Consider the following 27,690-nt stretch of genomic DNA (forward strand, 5'->3'; position numbering starts at 1 on the left):
CAGTGGATGGAGAGATAATGAGGAGCACAGCCGGGGGGGGGGGGGGGGGGAAGGGAGAAAAAAGAAAGGCTCCCCTTCTCCCCTTTATCCACTTTTCCCATCAACCACCGCACACCTTTTTCTCCATGTCTGTTTTTCTTTCCATTTCTGACTTTTCGTTCTCTCTAAGGAGTCGCTGTAGAGGAGAGGGATCCAATCTACTTAATCTGATTGCACAAAGTTATGTTTATTATGATATTCTCATGGCAATAAGCAAACTGGCCAAAAAATCAGGAGACTCAGTGTTCAGAACATATTTATTTGTTATGCTACTCATAAATTACATCCCTTCTGGAAATGTATCGGCCACATTTCTTCGTGGTATAATTTTACAAAATAATTTAGTAATCTCGACCAATGTCACGGTTGCTCTGTCACGATTTCAGTGAATCACTGACATCCAATCAAATGTAATCAAATTCAGCTGTTTGAATAAGGTATTAACCAATCAAATTGCACATCAGTTCCGTGTTCTGGAAGCGACGACCGGACGCGCGAGTGTTACGCGACGAGAATCTTTGGAAGTGTTTTGGCGGGTTCTGGTCGTCTACTGGTCATGTTTACTGCCGTTTTGCAAAATGACCGATAGAACAGCACCAACCTCATCTTTAAAACTAGAATGGGTCTACGGTTACCGGGGACATCAGTGCAGGAACAATCTTTATTATACAAACACGAAAGAAATAGTCTATTTCGTGGCTGGAGTTGGTGTCGTTTACAACACGAGGGAAAACTCACAGCGATTTTTCCTTGGACATAACGATGATATTATCAGGTTTGTAAGAGTAACCGGGAGAATGTCTCCCAGCAGTAGAGGTGATGAAATCCATATTTACGTGGAATATTTACCACTATACTATAGCGAAACGAACAACAATACATGTGTTGACAGGGTTACCGAGTGAACTCACTTGTTTGTGAAAATACTGAAATACAAGGATCTGAAGGATCCAGTCAGAAGAGTCTTCCTAGCTTGTGCATTTTTACCACATCCATGGACAATTTGAAATTTAGGCCTTACTTCATTTAAATGAAAAGAAGGTGGTCGTGAACGTTGACTTAATCTCTCGGAAATTGTCTTTTGAAGAACACCTAGGCCTGAATCGAATGCTTGACTAATGGCCCAAAGCGAATTCTTCATGTTCTTTGAATGGATTTTTGTGCATAAGCTTAAACTATTGTACGCGAAGAAAGGAAAACTTGAAACCATGTGTATAGGAATATTAGTAGCCATATAAAATTTACATAAATGCATTGGCAGACCAAGCATATATTTAAAAAAAAATTTCAGTCAAGGAGAAATTTGCCGGACTTAATGCATTTGATTTTGAAAAAGTAGGTAAAGCTCAAGTCTTAAGTTAATGTTCCCAAGCTGTTAAAATAGTGCCCATAAAAATGCCAATAATTTACTCTTCAAATTTACAGAAATCTAAGACTCCGTAGTCACACCCTTATTTTATTTACAGAATATTAAAACATGAAAGTTCAATTTAAGTCACCAGACAAATTTATAATTTAGTGTTATGCAAATAGGCTTTTTGAGTCTGACTTACAGTGGAAATGTTTATGAATTAGTCATTTTGATTATTGAAACACTGGGTTTTGTGGGACAGAAAGTAACCTAGAACTTATTTGATTTTTTGATGGATGTGGAAACTTGAAAGCAAAATTATACAAATTAATTTCACCACAGTAGTAGCAATATTTACAATCTTGATTCTGAATTAAAAAAAACCATTATCAACCAGTATATTTTTTTCTTGAGGGTATCATTTGTTGTGGTTAGTGATGTACGTTACCTCTAAAACCTATTGTGTGATTCACCTGTCTTTACTTATGCAGAAGTAGTGCATTTATGTTATATGTTCATGTTATCAGTCAATTTACATTGAATTTCATAAGTCATGGATGACTACAAAAAAGTATAATTCTTGTTAACTCTGTTTCAAACCAATATGAAAAATGTAACAAAACTCTTGCCCTAGCCCTAGCCCTCCCCTCGCCCCCCTACTTAGAGGGCATTTGCAATTGGTTTAATAAAGCCCATTGTTACCCCCGAAAAAAAAAAACAAAAAAAAAAACAAGCAAACAAAAGAGAAACATTAATCTAGGCGAGTGCAGATATTGATGGTAGGTGATATTAAGGGGGAGTACCCGGAGGTCAATTTTGAATAAGCTGTCAAGCTAAATGCCATTAACACCTGCATTGTGCAACCAGTACCTGCGCAAACTCGAGACCCACTGACTGCATGGATGCAAGTCACTCTTTGTTGTTAATTATGTTAAAGGGCATTAAACTGTCATGTTACATGTTACACGTTACACATATATTTCATAGGCATTAAACTGTATCTGACATGTTTTCTTAAGTGGCTAAGAATTGTGCATTGCTGTGTTGCAATTATCTCTGTAAATATGCGTGTGAGTTAAAAAAAATGACTAGACTTGACTTGGCTTGTTGCAAGTCATTAATTACAAGCAACTTGTTACAATACATGATGCTTGTAATGTTGCTACAATTGTGAAAATTGCTCACTCAAGTTAACTTTGAAAGGATGAGGTGAATATTCACAGATGTTTATCAAACAGTGGGTGTCTAAAGGATGCCTGAAGACCCTCTTGTTAAAACTTTTCCTGGAATAGAGACAGCAACATTATACTGTTGTGGATCAATTTAATTTCAATGTTTATATCAATCCTGTAGCTAGGTGGCCCTTATTTTTGTAAGCACATGCAAAGACAAGTTCAATAAACATTGTTACAAGTCCTTGGTACCAGCCATTGACCTGCCATCGTTGGTGTAGAGCTACACTGTATACTTGTAGAATGTTACGTAATGTAACATTTATCTATAAAACATTTGCTAGTCTAGATCTGACTTGTTTTTCTGCATTTGCCCCATTTCAAAATCTAAAAGTTAGTGTGAATTGCAAATTGAAGTCATGAGTTGTCTGTAAGCTTTGCTCACCACTGGTAAAAAAAATATTTCAAAGCTGTGATGTTTAATCTTTGACTGATGAAAGACTAGTAAGAGTACTATTAAAACATGAAACATTGCCTAGTGTAATATTCACTGTGTTTCAATGGGATCATTCTGTTCCCTTAAGGTTTTTGCTCTGATTCTAAGTACAAAAGGTTTTTTCATTGCATTGAAATATAAGTTTTTATTCCTTGACAAGTTAAGTTTAATGTTTAAAACAATAATATATATAAACTTCTTAATCTTTTGATTTGTTTTGACAGTCTTGCATTACATCCAGAGAAGCAGTTAGTAGCCACAGGCCAAGTTGGTAAGGACCCATACATCTGTGTCTGGGACACACGGACATGTCAGACGGTGTCAATCATGAAGGACACCCATCAAAGGGGAGTCACATGTCTAGCATTTAACAACTCTGGGACGGTATGTGAGAATAATCTGCGACCTTTCTTGTGACAGTACATTTTGTTCTGTTAACATGATTCAGTTCGTAGATTTTGACTTGTGAAATTTTTTGCCATGAAAATCTTCTTGTGTTCTTGAGAGGATGTGATCATTATTTGAAAACATAACATTGTACCCCCTTTACCCTCCCTTGGGGAGTCCCATTCTTGGAATATTTATAATATTTTTGCAAGATTAACCTATTGTCTTCATCACAGACATTCTGTGGAAATCAATTTTCATGTTAATAATATTTTGATTTAATCTGGTATTCCTTCAGCTTCTTGTGTCTGTGGGTTTAGAAGATTATCATCTGATAGCTGTGTGGGACTGGAGAAAGGGACGAGTGCTGGCCTCTGTAAGAGGGCATAGTGATCGAGTAAGTAGAGTGTTTCATTTAGTACACAATGAACACAATGGAACATTAAATTGACAGGTGTAATGAACCTTCCGCTAGCTCATACTGGAACCAGAACTGTCATTATAGGCATTGTATAAGCTGTAACAACTGTTACGGCTGCAAGCATTTCATTAAGGGCCGGACGTCGGGCAAATTGACTGTCTCTGAAAATGAGTTTGCCCAGCTGCTTTTAACATCTCCTCTGGCTTTTACCATAAAAGAACACAGAGTGGTTATCTCCAACATGGTTGAATTATTGTGGTTTTTTTTCTGTTATTTTACAGATCTTCGACATTCAGTTCAACCCATATCAAGAAAATGTATTGGTTAGCTGTGGAGTGAAGCATATTAAGTTTTGGACCTTGCGTGGAAATGCACTGAATCCCAAAAAAGGTTATACTATATCTTAATTAAAAATTGATTCATTTCAATCTTTAATTTTTTAATGTGAACAAAAAAAGGTTGGAGTATGTTCAAAGAATGCCTAAATTTTGTCAGTGTGTTTTTGCGTTCAAACTTTCTAAACCTTTGTTTGAGTTAAGTGAAATCAAGAAGAAATAACCAGACTGAGAGAAAGTCGAGAAAAGTTATAATGATACATGTACATATAATTGATACGTAAAATCTTAATTAAAAATTATTGCTTGTAAGACTCAGAGTATACAGGAAAGGAATGAGTGTAATTATTCATTTGAGTACTCATTTGTCAATAATAAATATTGATGGTCAAATACAGCTAGAAGTCAGGCTTTAAAACAAGAACATCTAGTACTAAAGATTTGATAAATGAATACAGCTGGCAACTACTTGAGAAATAGAAATAGAAATAAAAATAGCCTATAATTACTTTTCTAGATGTAGCAAGGAGTCTACACAAATGAGATATAGACGTTTGACTCATTTCTTTTGTATACGAGACTGAACCAAGGCAAGTGAAGCATTGCAAGACTCAGTCCTTTGTGTAGGCCACTTGCATTTGATAGAACAAGACTAGTAATAAGCTATTTCTCATTTATTTCACATTTTGCTCAAAAATTAAATATGCTACAAAGTTTTGAACATGAGAACCGGTCTTTGTGCCAAAATTGGGCTTATTTGGAGCAATTTTGATTTTAACCCTTTAAGCCCTAACAGTGACCAGCATCAAATTTCTCCTTGTAATATCAATGCTTATTCAACCCCTGAGGTCATGAGAATTAAGGATATGATCACCCAAGGTGAATTTTCTTGATATTTTAATAACTTCTCCCTAGAACTTTTATAAGAAGAGTATGGGGACAAGATACGAGAATTTCATTTTTGATATTAGGGGTTAAAGGGTTAAGGTAAAAAGTCACATGCACCTGTCGTGCACAAAACTCTTCAAATGTACAGAACTGTAGCTACAGAAGACTGTTGTATTTGTCACTTACTAACTTAACCACTGCATGTTAAATATTTTGCAGGTGTTTTTGGTAAGGCTGGAGAAATTCAAACCAACCTGTGCTTAGCATTTGGTCCTAATGATGTGACTTACTCTGGAACTCTCAGTGGAGAGATTTACAAATGGAAAGGCCACAATCTGGCTGGATCCATTCCAAATGCACACACAGTAAGAGGATCAATAAGATAGAATAATCAACCCTCTTAAATACCTCCCTTGTATTACCTCTCCACATGTTGTTTCAAGAAACTTTGCTCCACTTTGTCTGTCTGTAGGAAGGTGTGGAAATGGGTACCGGTAAAACATTAGCCAAACATGACAAAAAATGTTGGGGTTCATGACGTACAAACATGATAAAATTGCTAGGGGGTCAATAGTAAAACTTTGTTCAGTTTGTGTTAGGTATCCAGTGATGGACTAGCATCCCATCCAGGAGGGAATAGTAACAATACTCCCAGTAACTTCATGCTGGTTATCCTGTGATCAGAATACTCACAAATCCAGGAGGGAATAGTAATACTCCTAATGTCTGCACCATCTAGGGAGTAGAAGTAGTACTTCTACTGTAGTTGCTTCATGACAGAGAAGTTGGGTTTACACACTTGCAGCAATAAGTGATCTGGCTTGTTCCATTCAATATCATGCTCAATCTGCTGGATTGAATACATAATATACCCTACCTTTTTACCTGTGTTAGGTCTTTTGGTAAAATTCGTCCAACCTAACTGGAAACAAAGTAATCATGCATGCATGTATCGGGTTTTAATTCAATGCTGACGGTGTATTTTGTTTGTGATGTCATTATAGGCTGCAATATTCACCATGCATGGAAATAATGATGGTTATGCCACAGGCTCCAAAGATGGCACTGTTATTTTGTGGGACAATGACTTCAAACCAATCACTAAACTGGACATGATTCACACCCCTGTTGGTTACGAAGGTGATCTAAGGATGATTTCTTTTCCTATTTTTCCTTTTTGTGTGGTCCAGATCAGTGATTTTCATCTGGAGTGCCAGCTTGCTTTTAACAGACAGTGTTGCAAACAGGAAAGTCATTTGTTTCCTTATCTGTAACAATTATTTGAGAGCACCTTTCATTTAATTGGACATGTCATGGATGGTTATTATGCGACTGCATCCATGGCGTTTGGTTTTTTACCAAGGAAATTTGATCAGTTTTTGTATTTTGTGATTCAGATATTTTGTTATTATGTGTAAATGTTCATTGCCTAGAAATTTGTTTTATGGTTGGGGACATATGCTATCTTTTTTTAAATGTTCCTTCATTTGGAAAAGATAACATAATGATGATAAAAATTTTATTGACCTTACTTGTTTGGTTCACTAAAGACAGAGATGTTTTGTTGTGATCTCTACTTAATTTGATTCCAAGTATTTTCTTATCCTGTAAATGGGTAAAATTTTGTGCTGCTTGGATGGTTACGCCACACCGTTTTTTTTTGTCAGGTCTGTCTGTGAGGAGTACATATTGGACAGGGGAAAAAATCCTTGTTGGTACAAATGCCGGTGAGATATTTGAAGTCCTTGCATCAGAGAAGGACAAACCAAGAACTATTGTACAGGTAAATCTTTTTTTTTTGTTTAGCTGGAGATAATTGAGTAGCCAAAGGCAATTAGAGGGAGGTAGTGTGGCCGAATGGTTAGAGGCGTGGACTCTATTCACACAGTGGGTTGAAACCTGGCAGAAAAAAAAATCACTGAATGAGTGAAATTGAATGAAATAGAAATGTCCAGTAAGAATTTAAAGCAATTTGGAGTAGACTTTGTGACATAACATATTTCTTCCCAGGATGGTACATGTTAAAAGAAATGGAGAAAAAACTGTGAGGAGACTGGGCGGATTTCTGAAGGACATACGTGTATCCTATCCACTTGTACAAACTGGAGTGAATAAGTTCAGACTCACCATTCTGCATGGTTTGATCTGTCGCTGGAATTAGGATATCTAATACAAGCTTTGTATAACATTTTTTAGGGCCATGCTGAAGGAGAGCTCTGGGCCTTAGCAGTGCACCCCAAAAAACCAATGTTTGCAACCGGCAGTGATGACAAGAGTGTTCGTTTATGGAGCATGTCTGACATGACACTACTGGCAAGAACTGATCTTGATCAAAAGGCTCGCTCTTTGGGATTCAGCCCTGATGGCAGTCATTTAGCTGTCGGACTTGGAGATGGATCATTTATGGTTTTAAAAGCTAGGTATGATTGACGTAAAATGGATGGACAGAATAAAAGACTGCATGACTGACTGACTGTCTACTGACCGACCGACTGATTAAGGGATTGGTTGGTTGGTTTGGTTATGCAGGCAATAGCACAACTGTGGGTAGCATGACGTTGTTAAATGTGGAATTAAATAAAGAAAACTTCAAACTCAAGAACAGATTCGATGATTTGCCGGTTGACAGGACCTGCGTACCATACATTTCTCTGTAAAATTGTTCTATGAAACTTAACAATTTTTGCTCAATTTAGTATGGCAAATTAATTTCTGAACTTGTTATTCAACTTAATTTACATATAATATTTAAGATGTCCTGCAAACTTCGCTAGTCAGTTAGTGAACCAATCAGTAAACCAGTCAGTCAGTCAGTCAGTCAGTCAGTCAGTCAGTCAGTCAGTCAGCAGTCAGTCAGTCAGTCAGTCAGTCAGTCAGTCAGTCAGTCAGTCAGTCAGTCAGTCAGTCAGTCAGTCAGTCAGTCAGTCAATCAGTAAGCCCCAAGTCCTTTAGTTATTCAATAGATCAGTCAAGTCAGTCAGCCGCCAGCTGGTTGGAAAATTTGTTTGCTAAATTGTCCTGACAATTGCAAAAACTTTCTTGGCATAGGAAGACAACATCCCTTACCTGTGTTAACTTTCATTTTATTCCGTAGAGATTTATCAGAAGTTAACCACATAAAGGACCGTAAAGAAGTAATTCATGAGTTGAAATTCTCTCCTGATGGCCAACACCTTGCTGTTGGATCCAATGACAACTTTGTAGACATCTATTCTGTAGCACAGCGTTACAAGAAAGTGGGAGAATGTAAAGGAAGCTCTAGTTTTATCACGCATTTAGACTGGTCTATGGACAGCAAGCACTTGCAAACTAACTCTGGTGCTAGTGAAAGATTGTTCTTCAAGATGCCAAGTAAGTATTAAGGTACCTAAGTATGCAGAGCTGGAAACAGTATTTGGATGTCACCAAATTTTGCTAATGATATGCTACAGTTAAGCCTGTATCATTCCTCAGGGAATGGATAGCTGACGGATGTTAATGTTGGATGAATTAAATGTACTTTTTGAACACGCTTAAGGGGGCAGTCCTGACTCCTGAACTTTATGCTAAAAATGACTGAGGAACACGACACCCAGTTATATGTTTGCCTGGCTCAATGTCTGATTACATTAATTTGTACTTTCTTTGAACAAATGATAATCAAGTTTCTCTGACTCTGTTGTGTAGTCTGTACTTTGAGACAATAATTGGTCTCTGAAAACAAGTCTTTAATATTTGCTTGGAAAATAAAATGAATGTACCCAAAATATAATTATTGATCAGATGGTAATTATTCTCATAGATTTTGGGTGTGTTTGACTTTGTATTTCCATTTTTAGGTGGAAAGAGGATAGCAAACAAAGAGGAAATAAAGACAATCCACTGGGCCACATGGACAGGTGTTCTGGGTGTAGAGGTGAACGGCATCTGGGAGAAGTACACAGACACTAATGACGTGAATGCTTGTGATGCAAGCTTCCAGAATGAGGTTTTAGTCACTGGTGACGATTTCGGACTTGTAAAGCTATTTAGATTTCCTTGTCTTAGAAAAGGTGAGTTTTAAGCTATTCACATTTCTGTTTCATTTCTGAAGCTTGTAGTAAACATTTAGGGAATTGTTAAAAACAAGTTTGTTCAAAGAGGACCCACCTTGTCTAGGGTAAAGGGGTTTCTGAAGATATCACCTATCTCATGAACATTACCAACAACATTTTATTGGCTTTAAAATTTGAGTTGACACAGAAATATTCAGCTAGCAAGAGTCAGCATTGCTACATGTACATATTAAACAAGAAAAGTGAGGTTTGAATCTCATTGTCATTTTTAACTGGTGGATAGAGGGTGGCTATGCAATAAAGACACCATCTTTTGAGGTTGAGGAAGGGAAGTGCAGGAAGAGGCCACCATCTGTTTTGTGGTTTGGTGGATCCTGTTTGAGTAGTTGTGACCAGTTCCCTTATTGTTTCTCTCCTAAATTAAAAGTTAAGACAACTCTAAGGAGTACTTATGCCCTCACTAAATCATTGTTTTTATTGTTAAATTTCCATTTAGGTGCTAAATTCAGGAAATACGTTGGACATTCAGCTCATGTAACAAATGTCCGTTTTTCTCATGACATGATGAGAGTGATAAGTGTTGGTGGAGGTGATCATGCCATCTTTCAGTGGCGTTTCCTACCTGAGGGTTCCCATGGTGATGATGGGGATGAAGGTGACGGCGGAGCGTATCTGGAGTCCAACAGTGATGACAGTGATTCTGAAGCATCAGACGTTGATGAACTTGATAGTGATATTGAGAATGTAAGGAAGAATGCATACTTGTCATGATAAGTTATTTGTGTTCTGTTTTCATGAGCATGGTACTACAAAAAGAAAATTGTGAGTCTCGAAACTGGAATTTGAACCCATGAACTACAGCTGTAGTCGAAGTTTGTTGTAACACTAGTAAGTGACACCTGGTAAATAATGTGTAACCTGTACACATGTGAGGTTTTGAAGTGCTGTGTTGATTTTGAATGAAACTCTAAATACACAGGGATGCCTCCTTTCTATATTTAGGAGCGTCAGATTGATTATGGAAGGACATTGTATCGTGAAGATTTACCAGCACTGAAAGAGAGAATGAAATTGTCAAAAGGTGAACAGGAAAAGGAAGAGAATGTGCCACGTCAGAAACCTCCCAGTGAAGGATTGAAATTGGAGTTTGTGTTTGGGTAAGAAATGTCACACAACTACCATGCAATTTGTTTTTGTTGTAACTGACTTTTGTTGGAAAGAAGAAAATAAAGAGAAGACGGTGTCTAACAGGAAAAGAATATATTTATTATGGCTGGTTTCTGAAAGAAGAAAATGGAATGAAAGAAAGGCACTGAAATGTACACAAAATAATAATATTGCATGTTTGCATAGACTCACGACTACTCAATTGTGCACTTGCCATTTGTTAATTGCTCCACTTATGTGATAATCACAAGCTTACCAAGGTACTTATTATATTTTGTGTATTTTTCTGCCAGTTGGAGGTTTGGCCTTCAAATGGTTTTAATCTGTTTAAGGTTGTCAACCTTCTTACAGTCAAGACCTAAGATGGTACACTATCCTGGAGTGTCATACATGAACTGATACTTGACACAAACTCACAGTTCCACATGAAATTAATGTCTGTGTTAACTCTATGAAATTTAATTTATTAGTTAAGTTCTCTCTAAAAATTGTCTGTTTTCTCATTTTTGTTTAGCTACAGAGGATATGATTGCAGGAACAATCTTTTCTACACTCAGAGTGGTGAGGTTGTGTACCATGTGGCTGCTCTGGGGATTGTGTATGATCGTGACCATCACAAACAGAGATTTTACACTGCGCATACAGATGACATCCTCTGTTTGTGTATTCATCCTGTGAGAGATGTGGTGGCCACAGGACAGGTAAATGGTAACACTTGTGTGTTTGATTGTTGAACATCTACTCGTGTAAGTTTTAAGTGTTCAAAATGAAGCTTATGGATTGCCACATGAGATGAGTAAAGCAACCCTGCCAGAGCCCACCCCTTGACACCTGTTCAATCAATCAATCAATCAATCAATCAATCAATCAATCAATCAATCAATCAATCAATCAATCAATCAATCAATCAATCAATCAATCAATCTATCAATCAATCAATCAATCAATCAATCAATCAATCAAATGTTTTCATTTAACGATACATATCTTCTGTTGCAACCTGTTAAATGTATGTGGAATCATGGATTATCATATAACATTGTTCTACTTACAGGAAAGAAATGAAGGGGAAACATTAATTTTGAATTTTTGAGCAAATGTGAGCAACAAATATATTGTCCTCTGATACTGTTTGCTGTTCGTTTCGTCCCACATGTTAGCCTGAGAACAAGATCAGTTAACTACATTTGTCATGGCCTTGTGGCCTCCATTTCATGACGGTTCAGTTTTTCTGGAAGTGAAAGCAACTTCTAACAGACGTCGCAGAAAAGTTGTAAAGATCCATTGTAAAATATTTATTTATTATTTTCATTCCTCCAGGTTGGAAGAGACCCAGCCATTCATGTTTGGGATGCGGTGAAGATGGAAACATTAGCTATACTTAAGGGACAACACGAGAGGGGTGTCTGTGCTGTGGACTTTTCAGGTAGTGCATAATAATAATGATGTTCTGCCACTCTGAGTTCATAAACCTTTTAGCCCCAAAAGCTATCAGCAAATTGACATTATTGTTATCAATCTGCCATAAAGAATGCATGGTACATGTATGTCATTGTGCCTCATTGTTATGAACTGTAGGGCTGACTGGCAATTTTCTGCACTCTTTCTACTCATTGCTTTTCCCTGTCTGATTGATATTTAGATACTGATCAAAGTTGGCAAATGTTAAGTTTGAAACTAAATTAGTTAATCTTGTGACTTATTGGGAATTATAACATATCGCACGTGCTTCCCTACCTAATTCCTATTGACGTCATCATGGTACATTTCTCAACATACGCACAGCCATGCGCCCATCAGATGACATGAGCAAGTCAGATGGGAAAGCATGCACGCGCTATCTTATAAGAAACTTTTTACAGAGACATGAACCAATTCTAAAGTATTTCCCTTTTTTTTGTACAAGTGTTAGCATTTTTATTGTTTTTAAAGACAATGATATTATGATGTTTGTTAGGTGATGGAAAGAAATTAGCCAGTGTAGGACTTGATGACAATCATGTCATTGTGGTATGGGACTGGAGAAAAGGAGAAAAGCTTGCCACCACCAGGTGAGGAACTTTATACCTCTTGGCATCACTTTTACGTAGTGTCTGGAAACATTTTGAAAAACTTAGTATATACATCTTTAGCACTGAACCTTACAAAATGATCCATAAATGTTGGTAATCACTACTTCGGCTTCATTAGCCTCAATGCTATCAGAGTGATCCTTCAGTTGCTCACTTTCCTTACTCCAGTCTTTTTTCTCTCTGACCAGAAGAATATAGTGTCTGGCTGTGCATTTGGATGTTGTTAGTAAGGGTTCAATTCCCCTACCTTAAATGGAAACAATTCCTACCCCCCCCCCCCCCCCCAACAATGTTGCTCAATAGAAAACAGCCTTTGATGGTGGGCAATATTGTGTGGAAGAGGAGATGGGGATTTTCTAAGAATTCCCATGAAACTACAGAAGTGTGCCAAGACAAATATTTGAGATGGTACACATAAATGTAAAGTTTAGTGTCCTTTAAAGATAAATGAATCATTGAATTCAACTTTTAACTTCAGGGGTCACAAAGACAAGATATTTGTTGTGAAGTGGGATCCACATAACCAGGACCATCTTGTGACAGCTGGCATGAAACACATCAAGTTCTGGACACAAACGGGAGGTGGCTTCACTTCCAAACGTGGGACATTTGGTGATGCAGGTAAAAATGAGACAATGATGTGTGCAACATATGGAAAAGTTCCTGGTCTGGTGTTCTCTGGAGGTGCCAGTGGCAAAGTGTATGTCTGGCAAGGAAACACATTGAAAAGTACAGTACAAGCACATGAGGGGCCTGTGTTTGCTATGCAAGTCCTTGAAAAGGTAATATGTTTGTGCAGATAGTAGTAATTTCACTTATTGCAGCAGTAGAGCATTGTGTGCAATGTTTGTAAGTCCCAGGAAAAGGTGCTTTGTTTGTGTAAGGCACCACTAAGTTTAATTGCTACAAAGTATTTCCACATGTTATCATACAACAGCCTTTTGCCATACAAATCCTACTGATAAAGAAACTTCATTTGTATGTACTGTTAACAAGTTGAATTGTTAGATAAAAGTATTTTCCAATTATGTTATTTGTTTCTTGTTTGCTCTTATGTTTGTGGCAAGTCATAACAAGAACATGAGTTTGTATACACTACCAGTACATGTATCTTAATGAGCCACACTCTTGTAATCAGAAAAGAATTTCCTTGTGAAAGATGTAACAATGAGTCGTAACTATGAGTGACTTAATAAGCCCCACCCTAGCTTACTAGAAAATCACTGGTTTATTCAGCTAGAAGATTCTGGTCTGTTTTGCTATGCAAGTTATAACAAGGTTGTGAGTTTGTATGGACTGCCAGTGACTTAATAAATCATAACCTTGCTGATTACAAAATCAGTGGTTAAGGGCATCACAGGGTTTGTAACAGTGAAATGGTGTTGTATGGACTACTGGTTGATTACTCATCAGAAAAATAGAACATTGCTCCAGCCTGTATTAACTGTGCTAGCACAGCCTATAGTTTCCTTTGTAAGCCACAAGAGGTGGTGGTCATCTTGTGTAGATTTTTGTAAACTTAACAACTGCAATGATTTGTAATCAGGTGCCGTCATTTTGCAGCTTATATGTTAATACAATGTTGACATTTTCAGACATGTTTTTTCTCATTTCCTTCCTGCAACAGTAAGGCTCCCTTTGACACACTTGTCTTCTAACTTAATCTTTCTCTAATCTAATCTTATGTAATCTTTCTCCTTGATGTAAGGGTTTTGTAACTGGAGGTAAAGATGGCATTGTGGCACTTTGGGATGAGAACTTTTCTCGCTGTCTGAAGAACTACAAGGTGACGCGAACAGGTTTGAGTCCTGGTCCACCATCTTCCCTTCTGCTTGAAGATGCTCCACCGATCCGTGCAATAACGCTTGGACAGGGCAAGATATTAGTTGGAACTAAGAATGGAGAGGTATGCATTGTAGAAACTGCTTTAGCAGAAAAATCTATACAAGCCTGTTGAATGGTAATTTATTATTTCTTTATTATGAATTTCAGATAATGGAAATTGATAAGAGTGGACCCATCACTGTACTTGTCCAGGTATATCCTTATTTTCCACTTAATATATTCATGATAACATAAGCCAAAAATTTGTTTAAGTTTTTCCAAGGTAGAGTGTATGCGAGTAAGAAAGTTTGAAGTTTAAAGTACACTTTACATTTTACATTACACTTCAATTGATTGTCATTGAATAATATGCCTTTTGAGTATACCTTTGTAACTTGTCAATGCAGCCTGTGGATTGATTCTGAATACCATCCTACTTTTCAATTTGTTTTGTCTTTCAGGGTCATCTGGAGGGTGAATTATGGGGGCTGGCGTCTCACCCAAAAGACGAAGTCTGTGCAACTGTCAGTGATGATATGACAGTGAGAGTCTGGGATCTAGCTGACCATAGAATGAAGAATGTTCGCAAACTGAAGAAAGCTGCACGGAGCATTGCGTTTTCACCTGATGGAAGAGCCTTGGCTATTGGTTTTAAAGACGGTAAGAGGGACTGCAACTATTTTATTTATTTATTTAGTGCTGTAACTCAGTATTTGCAAAATAGTTAAGATACTCTTATCCAGAGCGCTAACAACAAGTCTCCTGTAGCTCAGTGGTAGACCATCCAAACAAGGATTTGGAAGACCATAGGCTCAACTCCTGTTGGAAGATCTCGGATTTCCTTTTTCTGAGTATGCCTGTGTCATTGACTGAATAGTGCATCACTCATTAATTCAATACAGTTTGTAAATGTTACTTGTTCTAAAGTACCTCTTTTGTCTGAATTCTTGGATAACATTAAAAACGTTAAGTAACAACACTGGAAATGGAGGAAGGATTATAATTTTAGCGCTGTGTTGTTCAACATGGGCGTATTTGTTTTACATCAAACACTTATTTATGTGAGCATGTCTAAAACATTTTGCAAGTGATGGTAGCTGTTTCATTTTTCTCGGTGTTGATTGTTGCTGTAACAGGAAGCTTTCAAGTCGTTGATTCCACCACACTGGATGACATTGTTGGATTTCACCACAGGAAGGAAGAAATCTCAGACATCAAGTTTTCACCTGGTGAGGCCGTCATTTCACAGACATTTCCTGTCTGGTATCAACTTTTAATGGTCAGAAGACCCTTTATGCCAACCCAAAATCAGGACTTAAAATTAAAAAGTTTCTCAGAAGGGTGCGATTATGGTTAAATCGGAGAATAGCAGAAAATGAGTTTTGAGATACGATTCTTCCGATTCTCCGATTTTTCTACTTGGCACGATTCTCCGAATCTTCCGATTATACGATTCTTCCCGAAACAAGCGCACTACACATGAATATATCTCGTTCTTTAATCCATTTATAGCTGAAACAAGCGCGCGCACTACACATGAATGTATCTCGTTCTTTAATCCATTAGCCGAAACAAGCGCATTACACATGAATATATCTCGTTCTTAAGGCAAAATCGTACAGTCGGAAGAATCGTGGAATCGGACAATCACTTCTAAAGTCTCTTAAGGTAAAATCGTAGAATCGGAAGAATCGCAGAATCGGATAATCATTTCTAAAGTGTCTTATGGTAAAATCGTAGAATCGGAAGAATCGCAGAATCGGATAATCATTTCTAAAGGCTCTTATGGTAAAATCGTAGAATCGGATCATCATTTCTATAGTCTCTTAAGCTAAAATCGTAGAATCGGAAGAATCGGAGACTTCAATCGTAAAATAGGTAAAAACCTTAGTGGTAAATCGTAGAATAGTACGCCTAAATCGGACATACTATTCTCCGATTTAGCCATAATCGCACTGCTCTCAAGTTTCTGCTGTATCTCTAAGGCCTGTCGCAAACGTCGCGCTACTGCCGTGCCGAACTAAATTCAAGAATTTAATTCGACTTAAACATGGCAGTAGCACGACGTTTGAAACCATTTAGTTCGGCACGACTATTCAGTACGGCAGTAGCATGGCAGTAGCCGCCCGTTTTCTATGTTTTATGTATTTTAAAATTTGGCGCGACTGCATTAAATTCGACGTTTGAAACCACTGCCGTGCTACTGCCGGGTCAAATTGATTTAAGTTCGGCACGGCAGTAGCACGACGTTTGGAACAGGCCTAACAAAAAGCTCTAAATTCATCTGTGATGTGCATGAAAGCGATAACAAACAAGGATACTTTAAACCTGCTGATGTGATGTTATTGGCGATGGTACCCAATCTAGACAAGAGCAGAAAGCGTTTGACAATGGCACGACATTGTAATTATTTACTTGTTTTTTCTTCCGTTCCTGTCACAAATGGAAAGGCAAGTTGAAGTCTGCCAACTATTGTCATTTTGCTGATCAATCACCAATGTGTCTCGAGAAGAAAAACTTGCTTCGCCTATTTCTGTCTCGGTATTAGAAAGTAAAATTCACTGTTTCTGTTAAGGCTAGTGATAAAGTGTCTCTTATACCGTTTGTGATAGGGCAAGGTAAATATCTAGCCGTCGCATCACATGACAACTTTGTGGATATCTACAATGTGCTGAGCAGTAAACGAGTTGGAATCTGTAAAGGAAGCTCAAGCTACGTCACACATGTGGACTGGGACTCTAAAGGTAGGTAATTAGGGTTATTCCTAAGTTTTGTTTTTGCCTATAATTATAATCAGATCTTGATTATCGATGAATTTGAACTACATACTATAAAAAAGGAATTTAGGGATCTGTACTACACATATGCTGCTGTCTTGGCAAGCAGTTGAAATTGCTTTGAGTATGTGTTTAGAACCGTGCCTTTTCTGAGGTGTGGAATATTTCATTGGTAGCCTTTCAGAGTGGACGTTTTAAGTGAAGTTTATCCTGACAGTTTCAGCAGAGTGGAGGTTTCTCTTTATCTGCAGACGGCTGCTGTTCAGTGTTTGGAAAAACTGGAGTACGTCTTTGAACAACAAGACTTCTGCATGTAGCCTCAGCGGCATGAAATTTATTCATCATTTTTAGATTTCACCAGCTGATCGCGGTCTTGCACTGATGGAACTTAAGTACCTTATTTACTCACTGTGACAACTCCAAGTTGATTGTAGTGTCGACATTCTTTTAACCCTTCAGGAAAGCTTCTTCAAACCAACTCAGGGGCTAAGGAGCGTTTGTTTTTTGAGGCACCCAGAGGCACTCGACAGGCAATTGTGACAAACAAAGCCAAAGAGATAGACTGGTTCACTTGGACGGGTGTGCTTGGTGAAGACTGCACGGGAATCTGGCCGCCACACTCGGACATTACTGATGTAAACAGCGTTGATTTGACGAAGGATAAGGCGATTTTAGCGACAGGAGACGATTTTGGATTTGTGAAGGTGTTTGAGTTCCCTGTCAAGGTGAGTGACTCCACTAGACTGGTTAAGAAACATTGAGAAACAAAAACCACCACAAATTCATAAGTTAGGACCATCTCATACAGCATAATAAACAGCACCACGGGAAAGTACTGCTTAGTAGCTTTCATTTGAATGGTCACACTTTAGGATTTTGTTCACAGACTCAAAAGTTAGAGCCACCTTGTACAGCATAATAAGTAGTAGCAATGGTCACACTTCAGGATTTAATCCGCAAATTCAAAACTTGGGACCACCTTGTGCAGCATAGTAAGCAGCATCACAGGAAAATAAATGCACAGGCAGCGCTTCCTATTTATAAAAATTAATGAAGCGGTTAACTTCATTTTTTTTTTTTTTTTTTCAGAGTAAGAACGCCAAGTTCAAGAAATACGTCGGCCATTCTGCGCATGTTACAAATGTCCGCTGGACAAACGATGACAGGCGCTTAATCTCAGTGGGCGGAGCTGATACGTCAGTCATGGTGTGGTCACATGTTCGGGGGCAAGGTCGGGAAGACGTCGGCGGCGACAGCGATGACTCGGACACAGATTCGGAGGAAGAAGGAGGATATGACAGTGATGTGGAAAGAGAGAAGAACCTGACTTATGAGGACAAGATTTATGCGAATCCTTTACGTACAACTAAAGGAGTAAAACCACATCTCAGAGAAAAACAAGATGACGAGGAACACAGGTAACTCGGTTGGAGGTTTGCCATGATCATGGTTTCAAACCTTGAAATACATTGGTCTGATTAGCGAATGCAGCTCTTCTTGTTGAAACCTGAGGTGGGAAGGTTTTTCAGAGAATTATGACCAGTAATTAGGTCTGTCTGTCTTGAGGCAGATTCTGTGAAATTTCATGGCAGATTTTTTATACTTATGCTTGGTTTGTTTGTTTGTTCTAGACCCGCTGTTAGTCGTGGTTCGAAAGCCCCGCCTAAAGTTCGACAACTGGACCGGCAAAGAGACTCGGGAAAAAAGAGACGAAACCAGCCTATTCAGGTGAATAACTTAGTGTTAAAACTCCTTGGCATCTACAAAACCCTCAAACGCACCCAATATCTTTATTTTATGCCTCACTCTCCTTCTGCATAGGATCTTACTTTAGATTTCATTCATGGCTATCGCGGATTTGACACCAGGAATAATCTTCACTACCTCCCTGAGGGGGAGATTGTGTACCATGCTGCTGGGGCGGGGATTGTACTCAGCACTGCTAATGGAGTCCAGTCATTCTACCTTGAACACACAGATGACATCATTTGTTTGGCTGTTAATCAACATCCCAAGTTTAAGGTAACCGACGTGATTTGTAACTTACTATGGTAGTGAATGTTTTGCAGCCAACACCAAGTGGTAACAAGTAACTCTCCTTGTGGTTAAAGGGAAATTTACTATTTTGTATCAGGAATTTGACAGAAGTTTTTGCTTGTTAGTCTTCACGATTTTCATTCTTGAATCGTCCCTAGGAATTTATTACCCAAAGGAAGCCTTCCTTTGTAATAGACCAATCATAATAATACAAATAATGCAATGAACCAATCAGAAGTCTTGTGGGAAACCATGTAACCGGCGCCAAGCGCGGGAAACCATGTAACCGGTGCCAAGCGCGGGAAAATATGCAACCGGTCCTAAGCGCGGGAAAATATGTAACTGGCACCAAGCGCGGTAAAATAGGTAATCAGAGCTATCCGCAGGAAAATACCTAACCGGTGTCAATCGCGAACAATGATAGAACTGATACAAAGTCCGTAATATTCGACATTCATCCTTTATCTTCCAGAACATCGTAGCAACTGGTCAGATTGGTGCAGAGCCGTGTGTGCATGTATGGGACGCCTTATCCAAGGAGACTTTATCCGTCATTCAAGGCTTCCATACTAAAGGCGTGTGTGCTGTGAACTTCAGCTGTAATGGAAAGCTTCTTGTTACTGTTGGTATTGATGCTGCTCATGGCATTGCTGTGTGGAAATGGGCTGAGGGTGAGTAGACGTTACAAAATCAATTACCTACAATGCAAGCAATTACTTAAAGGGAACCTCCATTCTGACAACAAACTGACGTAAAATTGTTGGAAATGTCTAAATTCTAAACTTTGGTTTGAAAAGAAGAAATAACACTCTAGTGTACCAAAAATTCAATATCATTGGCGCTATTTTTGCTTTTAAATTTTCCGGGCACCGCAATATCGGATTTTGTGACGTCATAGGTTGCCGCTATTGTTACTAAGCAGAAGTTCTTTTGTGTTAAAAAAAAAACATTAGAGCAACCGTACGTCATGAAATTCAACATGGCGGCACCCGGGAAATTTAAAAGCGGAAATAGGCCATAATCAATTCCTGTTTTGCCCAACACAGAACTTTTATTTCCATGTTTTCCAACGAATCTTGAAATAAGATAACTGATTGTATCTTCAGCAATTTAACATTAATTTATTTCAAGAGCGGAGGTTCCCTTTAAGAATACTGTTCCAAACGTGTGGCTAATTGACCGCCATCGTATGGACGCACGCGGCCTTGGCACGTAAGTTTGGATTGAGCAAAGAAGTAGAGCGATAATCAACAGTGATCTACTCTTTCGGTAATTATTGTCTCTTTTACTTGTCTACTTGAGGTGCATGAGAGGAGGACGACTGTTTGATATATAGGTGGCTCATTAAGTGCCATTATTTTTCGTTTTCAGGAATCAAACTTGCCAGCTCACATGGTCATACGGAGAGGATTTTTGTAGCGGAGTTCAGACCTGATTCGGACAGTCAATTTGTCACGTGTGGTGTTAAACACGTCAAGTTTTGGACGGTGGCTGGTGGGCAGTTGGTTGGCAAGCGAGGGGTGATAAACATGCCTCAGGGGGAGGGGGATGAGTCTCAATTGAGGATGCAAACTATGCTCTCTGTTGCTTTTGGTGCGGTATGAAACGCTACAAAATGCTTATTTATTCTATTCCTGTAAATGATTTTGCATTTCTTTGATAGAGCTTTTCAGTCGAGGATAAAGTACAATCCAGTAGCTATCTTGCTGTGTGGGTAATAATCTCAAGAGATAACTTCTGCAAACAACGAACAAGTTACAGTAATTCAATGAGTTGTCGTGAGTCTTAGGATGTGATCACTTGGGATAAAAATGGCGACGTTTCGATACTTGCGTCTTGTTTTTAATCAATAAATGAGATCATTTCTTGTTATAGGAAGATTTTTGGTGAATGTAAATTCACCTGGATATACAACAGGCAACGAAATTCATTTCCAAAGGTAACCTACAGGTACCTGAGTCAAGACAAAACTGAAGACACTTGTTCTCTTGTTTAGGACAATGGTGCTCTTTTGAATAAGGAAAGTTATTTGACAGTTTTAAATAATCTGGACAGGATATGTTGTGTAGCACTCTTGATCTGCCACCCGAGGTGATTGACATATGCTAATCTTCTGATTGCTGTAGGAAAACCTGACATTCACGGGCGCCATGAATGGGGACGTGTACGTGTGGTCGAGTCATAAGTTGGTACGGCTGGTGAGTCGTGCGCATGGTGGACCTGTGTTTGCAATGCACACCACCTTACGGGATGGACTGATTGTGACTGGAGGCAAAGAAAAAGGGTAAGAAGAGATACCAGCGTGCTTGAAATTAATGGACCATTTCAGAATTTTTTTGAACTTCATTACGCAAGAGAAAAGTGCAAAGTATTTATTATGAAAATATATTTTCATTCAGATGCAAACAAAACTAATTTTCATTTGAAAAGTTTTGCACTGAGCCTTGCTTTCATAATGAGGTTCACAGCAACTCGGAAATGTCCTATAAATGTTAGCCTGATTCTAAGATTGAACTTACCGAGAAATTTGTTGTTTAGCTTATAAATCTGAATCTAATTGGCATTTCTATAGATTTTCCTAGAAGATGGAATAAAATGCTTAACGGCACGCAATTCTTCTTTTGGTTTTCATCGTGTGCTTAAAATTATCACGTGGTAGTGTACAAACCCGTAGAGCGAGACTTTTTGGGCTCAAATCTTCTGTTGGACGACCAACCAGGGACATAGGGACACAGTTCCTGTTGTTGTGAACTTGTGTGTGGCCTGTTTATATTCATTTATAGCAAAGATTGTAGTGAATGGGGTGAAGGAGTTGACTTCTTCTAAATGAAACTCTTGCGTAAATTTAATAGTGAAATTTGCACGCATTACCAAATGCATTGCCATTTAAAATGTGTGATCTACATTCTTTATACATTCCAGAAATTCCAAGGAAGGTGTAGCCATCAAATTGTGGGATCAAGAAATGAAACGGTGCCGAGCTCTTAGCCTGGGGCCTGGGCCGTGTGTTATACGGTCTGTTTGCAGAGGAAAAGTGAGTAGAGGTTCACCAAGGACATCTTTCTATTTTTGTGGCCCTCTCTATTGTGGATTGTGGGAGATGAGATTCTTCCTCAATTACTCATAACTGTTTTCATTTTCAGGGTAAAATCCTCGTCGGCACAAAAGACAGTGAAATAATTGAGATAACAGAAAAGACCGCAGCATCTCTGGTGAGAATTTTCCTACAGTGACTTTGCCTCCGGCTGTGTACATCAATGTGTCTAATATTTACAGTGTTTCAGAGACACTTTTCTCGGTTGACTATTGAAAGTTACTATTTCTATCTCTGAGCTTTATAGAAAAGGCATGCAAAGTGTTCTGACCAGTCTGTCCGTCAGAATGTTTCTGTTCTTGTCTGTTTTTGACTTGAATCTTGTTTTCTGCTGCCTCTGTGTTTTTTTGGTGAAACGAATGTTTGGTTTGTCAACAGAGTTGACAACCAAAGGTAAATTTTTCACCGTATAGAGATTCGAGTGCTGACGTTTCAGCGTTAGCCCTTCCTCAGAGCAAACCAAGGAATTGTAGTCTGTCTAGCTCATTGCATTGTTTACGTTGGTTGCGATGGGACCGAAAGAATTATTCTCAACTGAAGATAGACGACTATTTTCAAACTCGCTCTATTATTAGAGAACTATCGGCTGGATTAACTTCACGGATTTCTTTTCTTTGTTCCAGACCCTTGTCCGTGGCCATGGAGAGGGAGAGATCTGGGGCCTAGCATGTCATCCCGAGAGAGAAGTGTTTGTTACCGCGAGTGATGATCAGACCGTCAGACTGTGGGACGTGGCCAGTAAGGTACGCGGAATACAGCTTGTTTGATTGGCTGTTCACTGCGCGTGCCTATAAAGCCCATTTTTAGGCTTAAACGCTTCGAGTTGCGACTGTTGCGGTTTATGGTAATTAACACTTTACTTCTCTTTCGGTGTTAATTGTATCCAGCACTTTCATTCCACGTAGAACAATTTTCGCACCATGTGTAAATTCTCTCTGTAAATTCTTATATAACATCCACTTCATTTTCATTTTATCACTCGCCCACCTAAATCCAGCAATTGGGATTTACGATGAAGTGGCGAGGGCCTTTTGGTACACACGAGGCTAATGGGCTTGAAATCCAACAATTTATTTACCAAACCCCTCGGTTTGAGTAAAAAAAAATTTGGATTTCAAGCCCGTTAGCCTCGTGTGTAACCAAATGGTCTTCGCCACTTCACGACAATCGGAGATTAAGTTTGTAATTCTTACGTCTTGTTTTAAGAACATGGTGAAGATGGCTCCCCTGGGCGTGGCAGCTCGGTCAGCGGCCTTCTCTCCCGATGGCGAGTTGCTTGCTGTTGGTCTTAAAAATGGCACCTTTGTAGTCCTGAAAACCGCTGACCTAAAGATCGTGGCTCAGAAGCGAGATCGTCACAAGGCCATTCAAGACGTCAGGTGCAGTAAATACATGTGGGATAGGATAGCTGCTCCGGTCGTAAGAATGCCAATTGCTTGATTTGTTGAAAACCGAAGATAACCCGGTCTGATGGACGTCTTAGCTGCTAAAAAGACTCCAAGTTGATTTTTGGTCTAAAATTCTGTTTCCTGTCGTTCTCCATTGTTCATTTGCTCGTTTAATTGTCTTCCAGGTTCAGTCCAGAAGGTAGATACTTGGCGGTTGGTTCAGACGACAGCTGTGTTGATTTCTATGAGCTCCGTGATGGTCGGCCTCTGACACGAGCTGGCTACTGTAAGGGAATCCCCTCATTCGTTACTCAAATGGATTTCTCTGCTGATGGCAAGTTCATCCAAGTAAGCAACGCAACAAACGCGAACATTTTATGTCTAAGTTGAAAAGCCTGATGTTTCTTTTGATTCCAGGAGATTTAGAGGCTTTGTTCTCAGTATTTCACTGTTCAATGTTATTGCTTGTCTCAAACAATTTGTCAAACACGGTACAGTCCTTTTAAGAATTGTTTTATGCTTAACGTGCGTGTATCGAATTATGGATGCACGCGGGAAGTTTGGAGAGCACGAAAGAAGCGTAAGAGTAACTCTAGCTTCTTGAGTACCCCGCACGCACTAAGGCAAAAGTGGGGCAGGGACGCATGTTGGAGTTGCTTTAGACGTAGACTACGAGCATTCCCTTAAGCCGCCGTTACACGTTGAAACTTTTAGCCGAAACTTGTGTGCAACGGCGAACGAGACCAGTTTCACGAAGTGGTGTTACACGGTGAAACTCTTGTTTTTTCACCACTGCGACCGTTGCAGAAGTAGGAAGCGGTTCTACTTTTCGTGAAACTTGTCTCGCAACGGAAGTTCGAAAAAGTTTCGCGCAACTGACCATGTTACACGGTGCAACGCCTGCTGAAACTTGTTTTGCAGTGCCGTTGCACACAAGTTTCAGTTAAAAGTTTCAACGTGTAACGGCGGCTTTAGTTTTCTTAGGGATAGTGAAGCGCGCCAGCCACGCGAGCACGCGCGAAACTTGTCTCCCGCGAGGAGACGCGGCGCGTGGGAGGCATTTTTCGCGCGCGCTTGCGGGATACATTTTATCCTCTTTCCTGCTAATTCTGTGTCTGTTCACGCCATAACTGTTTTTTCTTTTTCAAGGTTTCCACAGGAGCTTATGAGCGGCTGGTGTTTACTGTTCCTGGTGGTAATCCTTTAAAGGACAAAAAAGAAATCAATAGAATAACCTGGGCTTCATGGACCAGGTAGGTCGCATGCATTTCTTGCTGACATACGCTGTTGGTTTTACACTTTCTTTGTGCAACACACTCTGCTTAAGTTTTCAGCATCACAAACAGTCCTTTTTGACTCATTTTTATCGGGTGACATTTCAGTGTCCTCGGTAATGAAGTGATTGGTGTCTGGCCTCGAAACGCAGACAAAGCTGACGTCAACTGCGCCAATCTTTCGTCCAGCGGTCTCTCCCTCGCTACTGGTGACGACTTTGGTTTTGTAAAGCTGTTCGAATTCCCAGTCACGGAAAAATTCGTAAGTTGTTTTTCTGGACTACTATTATCTTACATGAAGGGCGCTTTCTTTTAAGACTTTCCTAAGAAGGGAATGCAAGAAATATTCGAGGCGGTCACTCTTTTGCGAACCATCAGTCTGTTTTCAGAATGATCAATTATTTAGTGATCAATTAGTTTATGTATGTCCTTAACGCCGCCTGCCTAGATTAGCTCGCTATTTGCAGGCGGTGTTCATTTGTAAGTAACTTTTGGAAAACTTAATAAACTTGAAACTTGATCAGAGTATTCTACAAATGGGCAATTTTTGGCGGGTCTTTTATTACGGCGGGAATATTAGGCGAGCCTGCAGTTGAAAAAAGCTCGAACGCTTAGTTTTATTGGAAAGCCATAATACTACACGTTACTTGTGAATCACACGTCGGTGAAAATATTTAAAGTACTCTTTGGTTGTGTGGGAATAGCAATTGTAAAATGCCTGTATTTTTTCGTCCTCAGGCCCCCTTCAAGCGATACGTGGGTCACTCCTCTCACGTGACTAACGTACGATTCACGTATGATGACCGCTTTCTGATCAGTGCGGGCGGCGATGACTGTTGGTAAGTTGGTTGAAAATAATTAGTTTATAGAATATGCAAAGTTAAATCGGTCGCCACTCAGCTCCCACTAAAAGGTGAGTGTTCCCGTATTTCAGTGGGTGGAGCGACCAACCGATATACTGAGGGTCATAGGTTTGTCGTGCAGAGTTCTCATTTCATAGTTTCCCTGACATTTTCTTGTGCATTTCCGTTGCAGCGTTTTTGTGTGGAAATGTAACTGACCAAGCTTGCTGTCACGTGACGATTTGTCTGCACTCAGTGCCTTGGAGAGGAAGAAAGGATGAAATCACCTTAGACATGAACCGCCTTAGAAAGAGAAATGAATCGGGGAAATAAGAGCATTGGTTAGACCGTCCGAAAGAACAGACTCAGTCCGTAGTCAAGGTCGCAGATGCTGTTTAGAAACATGAACTTCTGTCGCATTCTGTTGCAAACCTTCTTTGGAACGATTATCCAAGGGGAAGGATTGGACCTCCACGCGCGCGACTCGCGCGATTCACGTTACATTCGCGTATAAGGATTGAAAGGATTCGATGAAAGAATGTAAGGCGAGTACACAGGTAATAGAGAGGAGATCTTTTCTTCAGAGGGTAGCGTAATTTTTCACAAGAGAACAAATGGTATATTCAATGGTATTTAAGTGTTCCGAATAGAAGGGTGTCACACAGTGTAAACAAGAAAAAGAAGACTAAGTTATAAAGTGTTACCAGTGCAAAATATTTAAGTGAAAGGTCAATAAATCTTATGACTGAATCTGTAGTTGATATGACTACTGAATATCTCTTCGGAGTGGGAAGGAAATTTAGTGGTGATTGAACTTTAATAGGTACAGTTGAGTCTGTGGAGTCTTCCCACAAAAAGACATGGGAACGAGGCGACAACGTCAGTTTGTATGTCAAACCGCTGACAGCTGTGAAAATGTTTCAAGAAATCGAGTCGCACACAACTCCTTAATAGTAAGAAACCTCACGAAGCAAAACAATTATATTACATAAAAGAAGTCATTTCCTCCAGTTAATTGCTTATAGTCAACGACTGCGGCCGGATTCTCCTTTTAAATTTGGATATAAATGTATTTAGGGGGAAGGGTAGAATGGGATTATGGCGGGGGGGGGGGGGGTGTGAGCATCACTTATCCAACCCCCCCCCCCTTCAAATTTGCTTCAGTTCGCTTTCGAGAATGCTTCCTTGTGAGTGGGTGACAGTCACTTTGACCTGTCTTCTGAAGAGTATGATTGGCACAGAGTAAATTCCATACTCAGCATTGTTTGTGAATTTGTTGGTGTTTTTCCTCTGAATTCACTGGTTTTCTCTCTGCTCACAATCACTCTGCTCAAAATTCAATTCGGTGTAAATTAATAGGAGGCTAATGGGTGCTGTTTATATTACCGGCTCTTTTAACCACCATAAAATTATTTCCAGTTGACCCCTGCTCTTACCCTCCCCCCCCCCCAAACACTCACACCCTAACTCATCCCCCCCAGTATAACCCTAGTAAACCACAATTTTCTTTACGTATGTACAGACGTTTATTCATGTTTTTACAATTCTGTTAAGGTGACATTAATTCCGACATTTTAGTGAACTCAAGCCTTCAAAAAGTGGCCCTTACATTCACTTCGGTCGGGAAGGCGTCAAAATTTTAGGGGTCAAAATTTTGGGGTTCTTTAACTCTCACGCAAATGCCATATTTCCAGTTAAGGTTATTATAATTTTTTCCTCTGTAAAATTGTAACATGCGAAACAATTATCCATGCATAGTAGATCAGTAGTTTATAAAACAAAAAGCCAAGTAAAAATTAGACGAAATCGAGGGACGTTAAACATTATATCAATCTTTATGTACGTAAAGATACTAGCTTAAGAACAGTTTTTTTTTCTCGGGATTACGCACAAAACAGCATTTACAGAAAATGGACTGCTTCTTGAACTCTCCAAACACTCGTCGAGTCGATATAAAAATATAGAAATAACAGATTAAACTGAAGAAGAGTTTAACTGTTAAAGCATTAGTTCTAGACTGTCCGCTTTCGAAGAACCGTATTAAAAATCTTGCCAGATGTAGACGTATTCAATAATAGTTTCCATTAATATA

At 39.2% G+C, this 27,690-nt stretch overlaps 1 protein-coding gene across 1 annotated transcript; it reads left to right on the forward strand.

The window, feature by feature from the left end:
* Nucleotides 1-520: 520 nt before the first annotated feature.
* Nucleotides 521-26,348, forward strand: LOC146478781 (echinoderm microtubule-associated protein-like 6). Its single transcript, XM_085112389.1, has 37 exons — nucleotides 521-814; nucleotides 3,283-3,442; nucleotides 3,744-3,842; nucleotides 4,148-4,256; nucleotides 5,309-5,454; nucleotides 6,094-6,229; nucleotides 6,757-6,872; nucleotides 7,286-7,509; nucleotides 8,184-8,440; nucleotides 8,908-9,120; nucleotides 9,620-9,867; nucleotides 10,126-10,280; nucleotides 10,805-10,991; nucleotides 11,611-11,716; nucleotides 12,248-12,341; nucleotides 12,841-13,144; nucleotides 14,071-14,268; nucleotides 14,355-14,399; nucleotides 14,648-14,846; nucleotides 15,323-15,415; nucleotides 16,799-16,930; nucleotides 17,423-17,688; nucleotides 18,053-18,381; nucleotides 18,595-18,691; nucleotides 18,785-18,985; nucleotides 19,473-19,671; nucleotides 20,372-20,598; nucleotides 21,127-21,284; nucleotides 21,923-22,034; nucleotides 22,144-22,212; nucleotides 22,718-22,837; nucleotides 23,301-23,473; nucleotides 23,668-23,830; nucleotides 24,632-24,735; nucleotides 24,865-25,018; nucleotides 25,495-25,595; nucleotides 25,792-26,348. Exons 1-37 carry the CDS (start codon nucleotides 618-620, stop codon nucleotides 25,814-25,816), a joined length of 5,916 nt encoding a protein of 1,971 aa, XP_084968515.1. The 5' UTR covers nucleotides 521-617; the 3' UTR covers nucleotides 25,817-26,348.
* The last annotated feature ends 1,342 nt before the right edge of the window (nucleotides 26,349-27,690 follow it).

Source organism: Pavona decussata, unplaced genomic scaffold (genome assembly GCF_977016875.1).
Source record: "Pavona decussata unplaced genomic scaffold, jaPavDecu1.1 SCAFFOLD_64, whole genome shotgun sequence".
Lineage (NCBI taxonomy): Eukaryota > Metazoa > Cnidaria > Anthozoa > Scleractinia > Agariciidae > Pavona > Pavona decussata.

Excerpts from the sequence above, each read along its gene's own strand:
- LOC146478781 (XM_085112389.1), top strand. The coding sequence starts at position 618 with ATGACCGATAGAACAGCACCAACCTCATCTTTAAAACTAGAATGGGTC. Across the intron at positions 9,121-9,619 it reads ATTTCCTTGTCTTAGAAAAG|GTGCTAAATTCAGGAAATAC; the intron begins GTGAGTTTTAAG and ends ATTTCCATTTAG. Across the intron at positions 25,596-25,791 it reads GCGGGCGGCGATGACTGTTG|CGTTTTTGTGTGGAAATGTA; the intron begins GTAAGTTGGTTG and ends TTTCCGTTGCAG.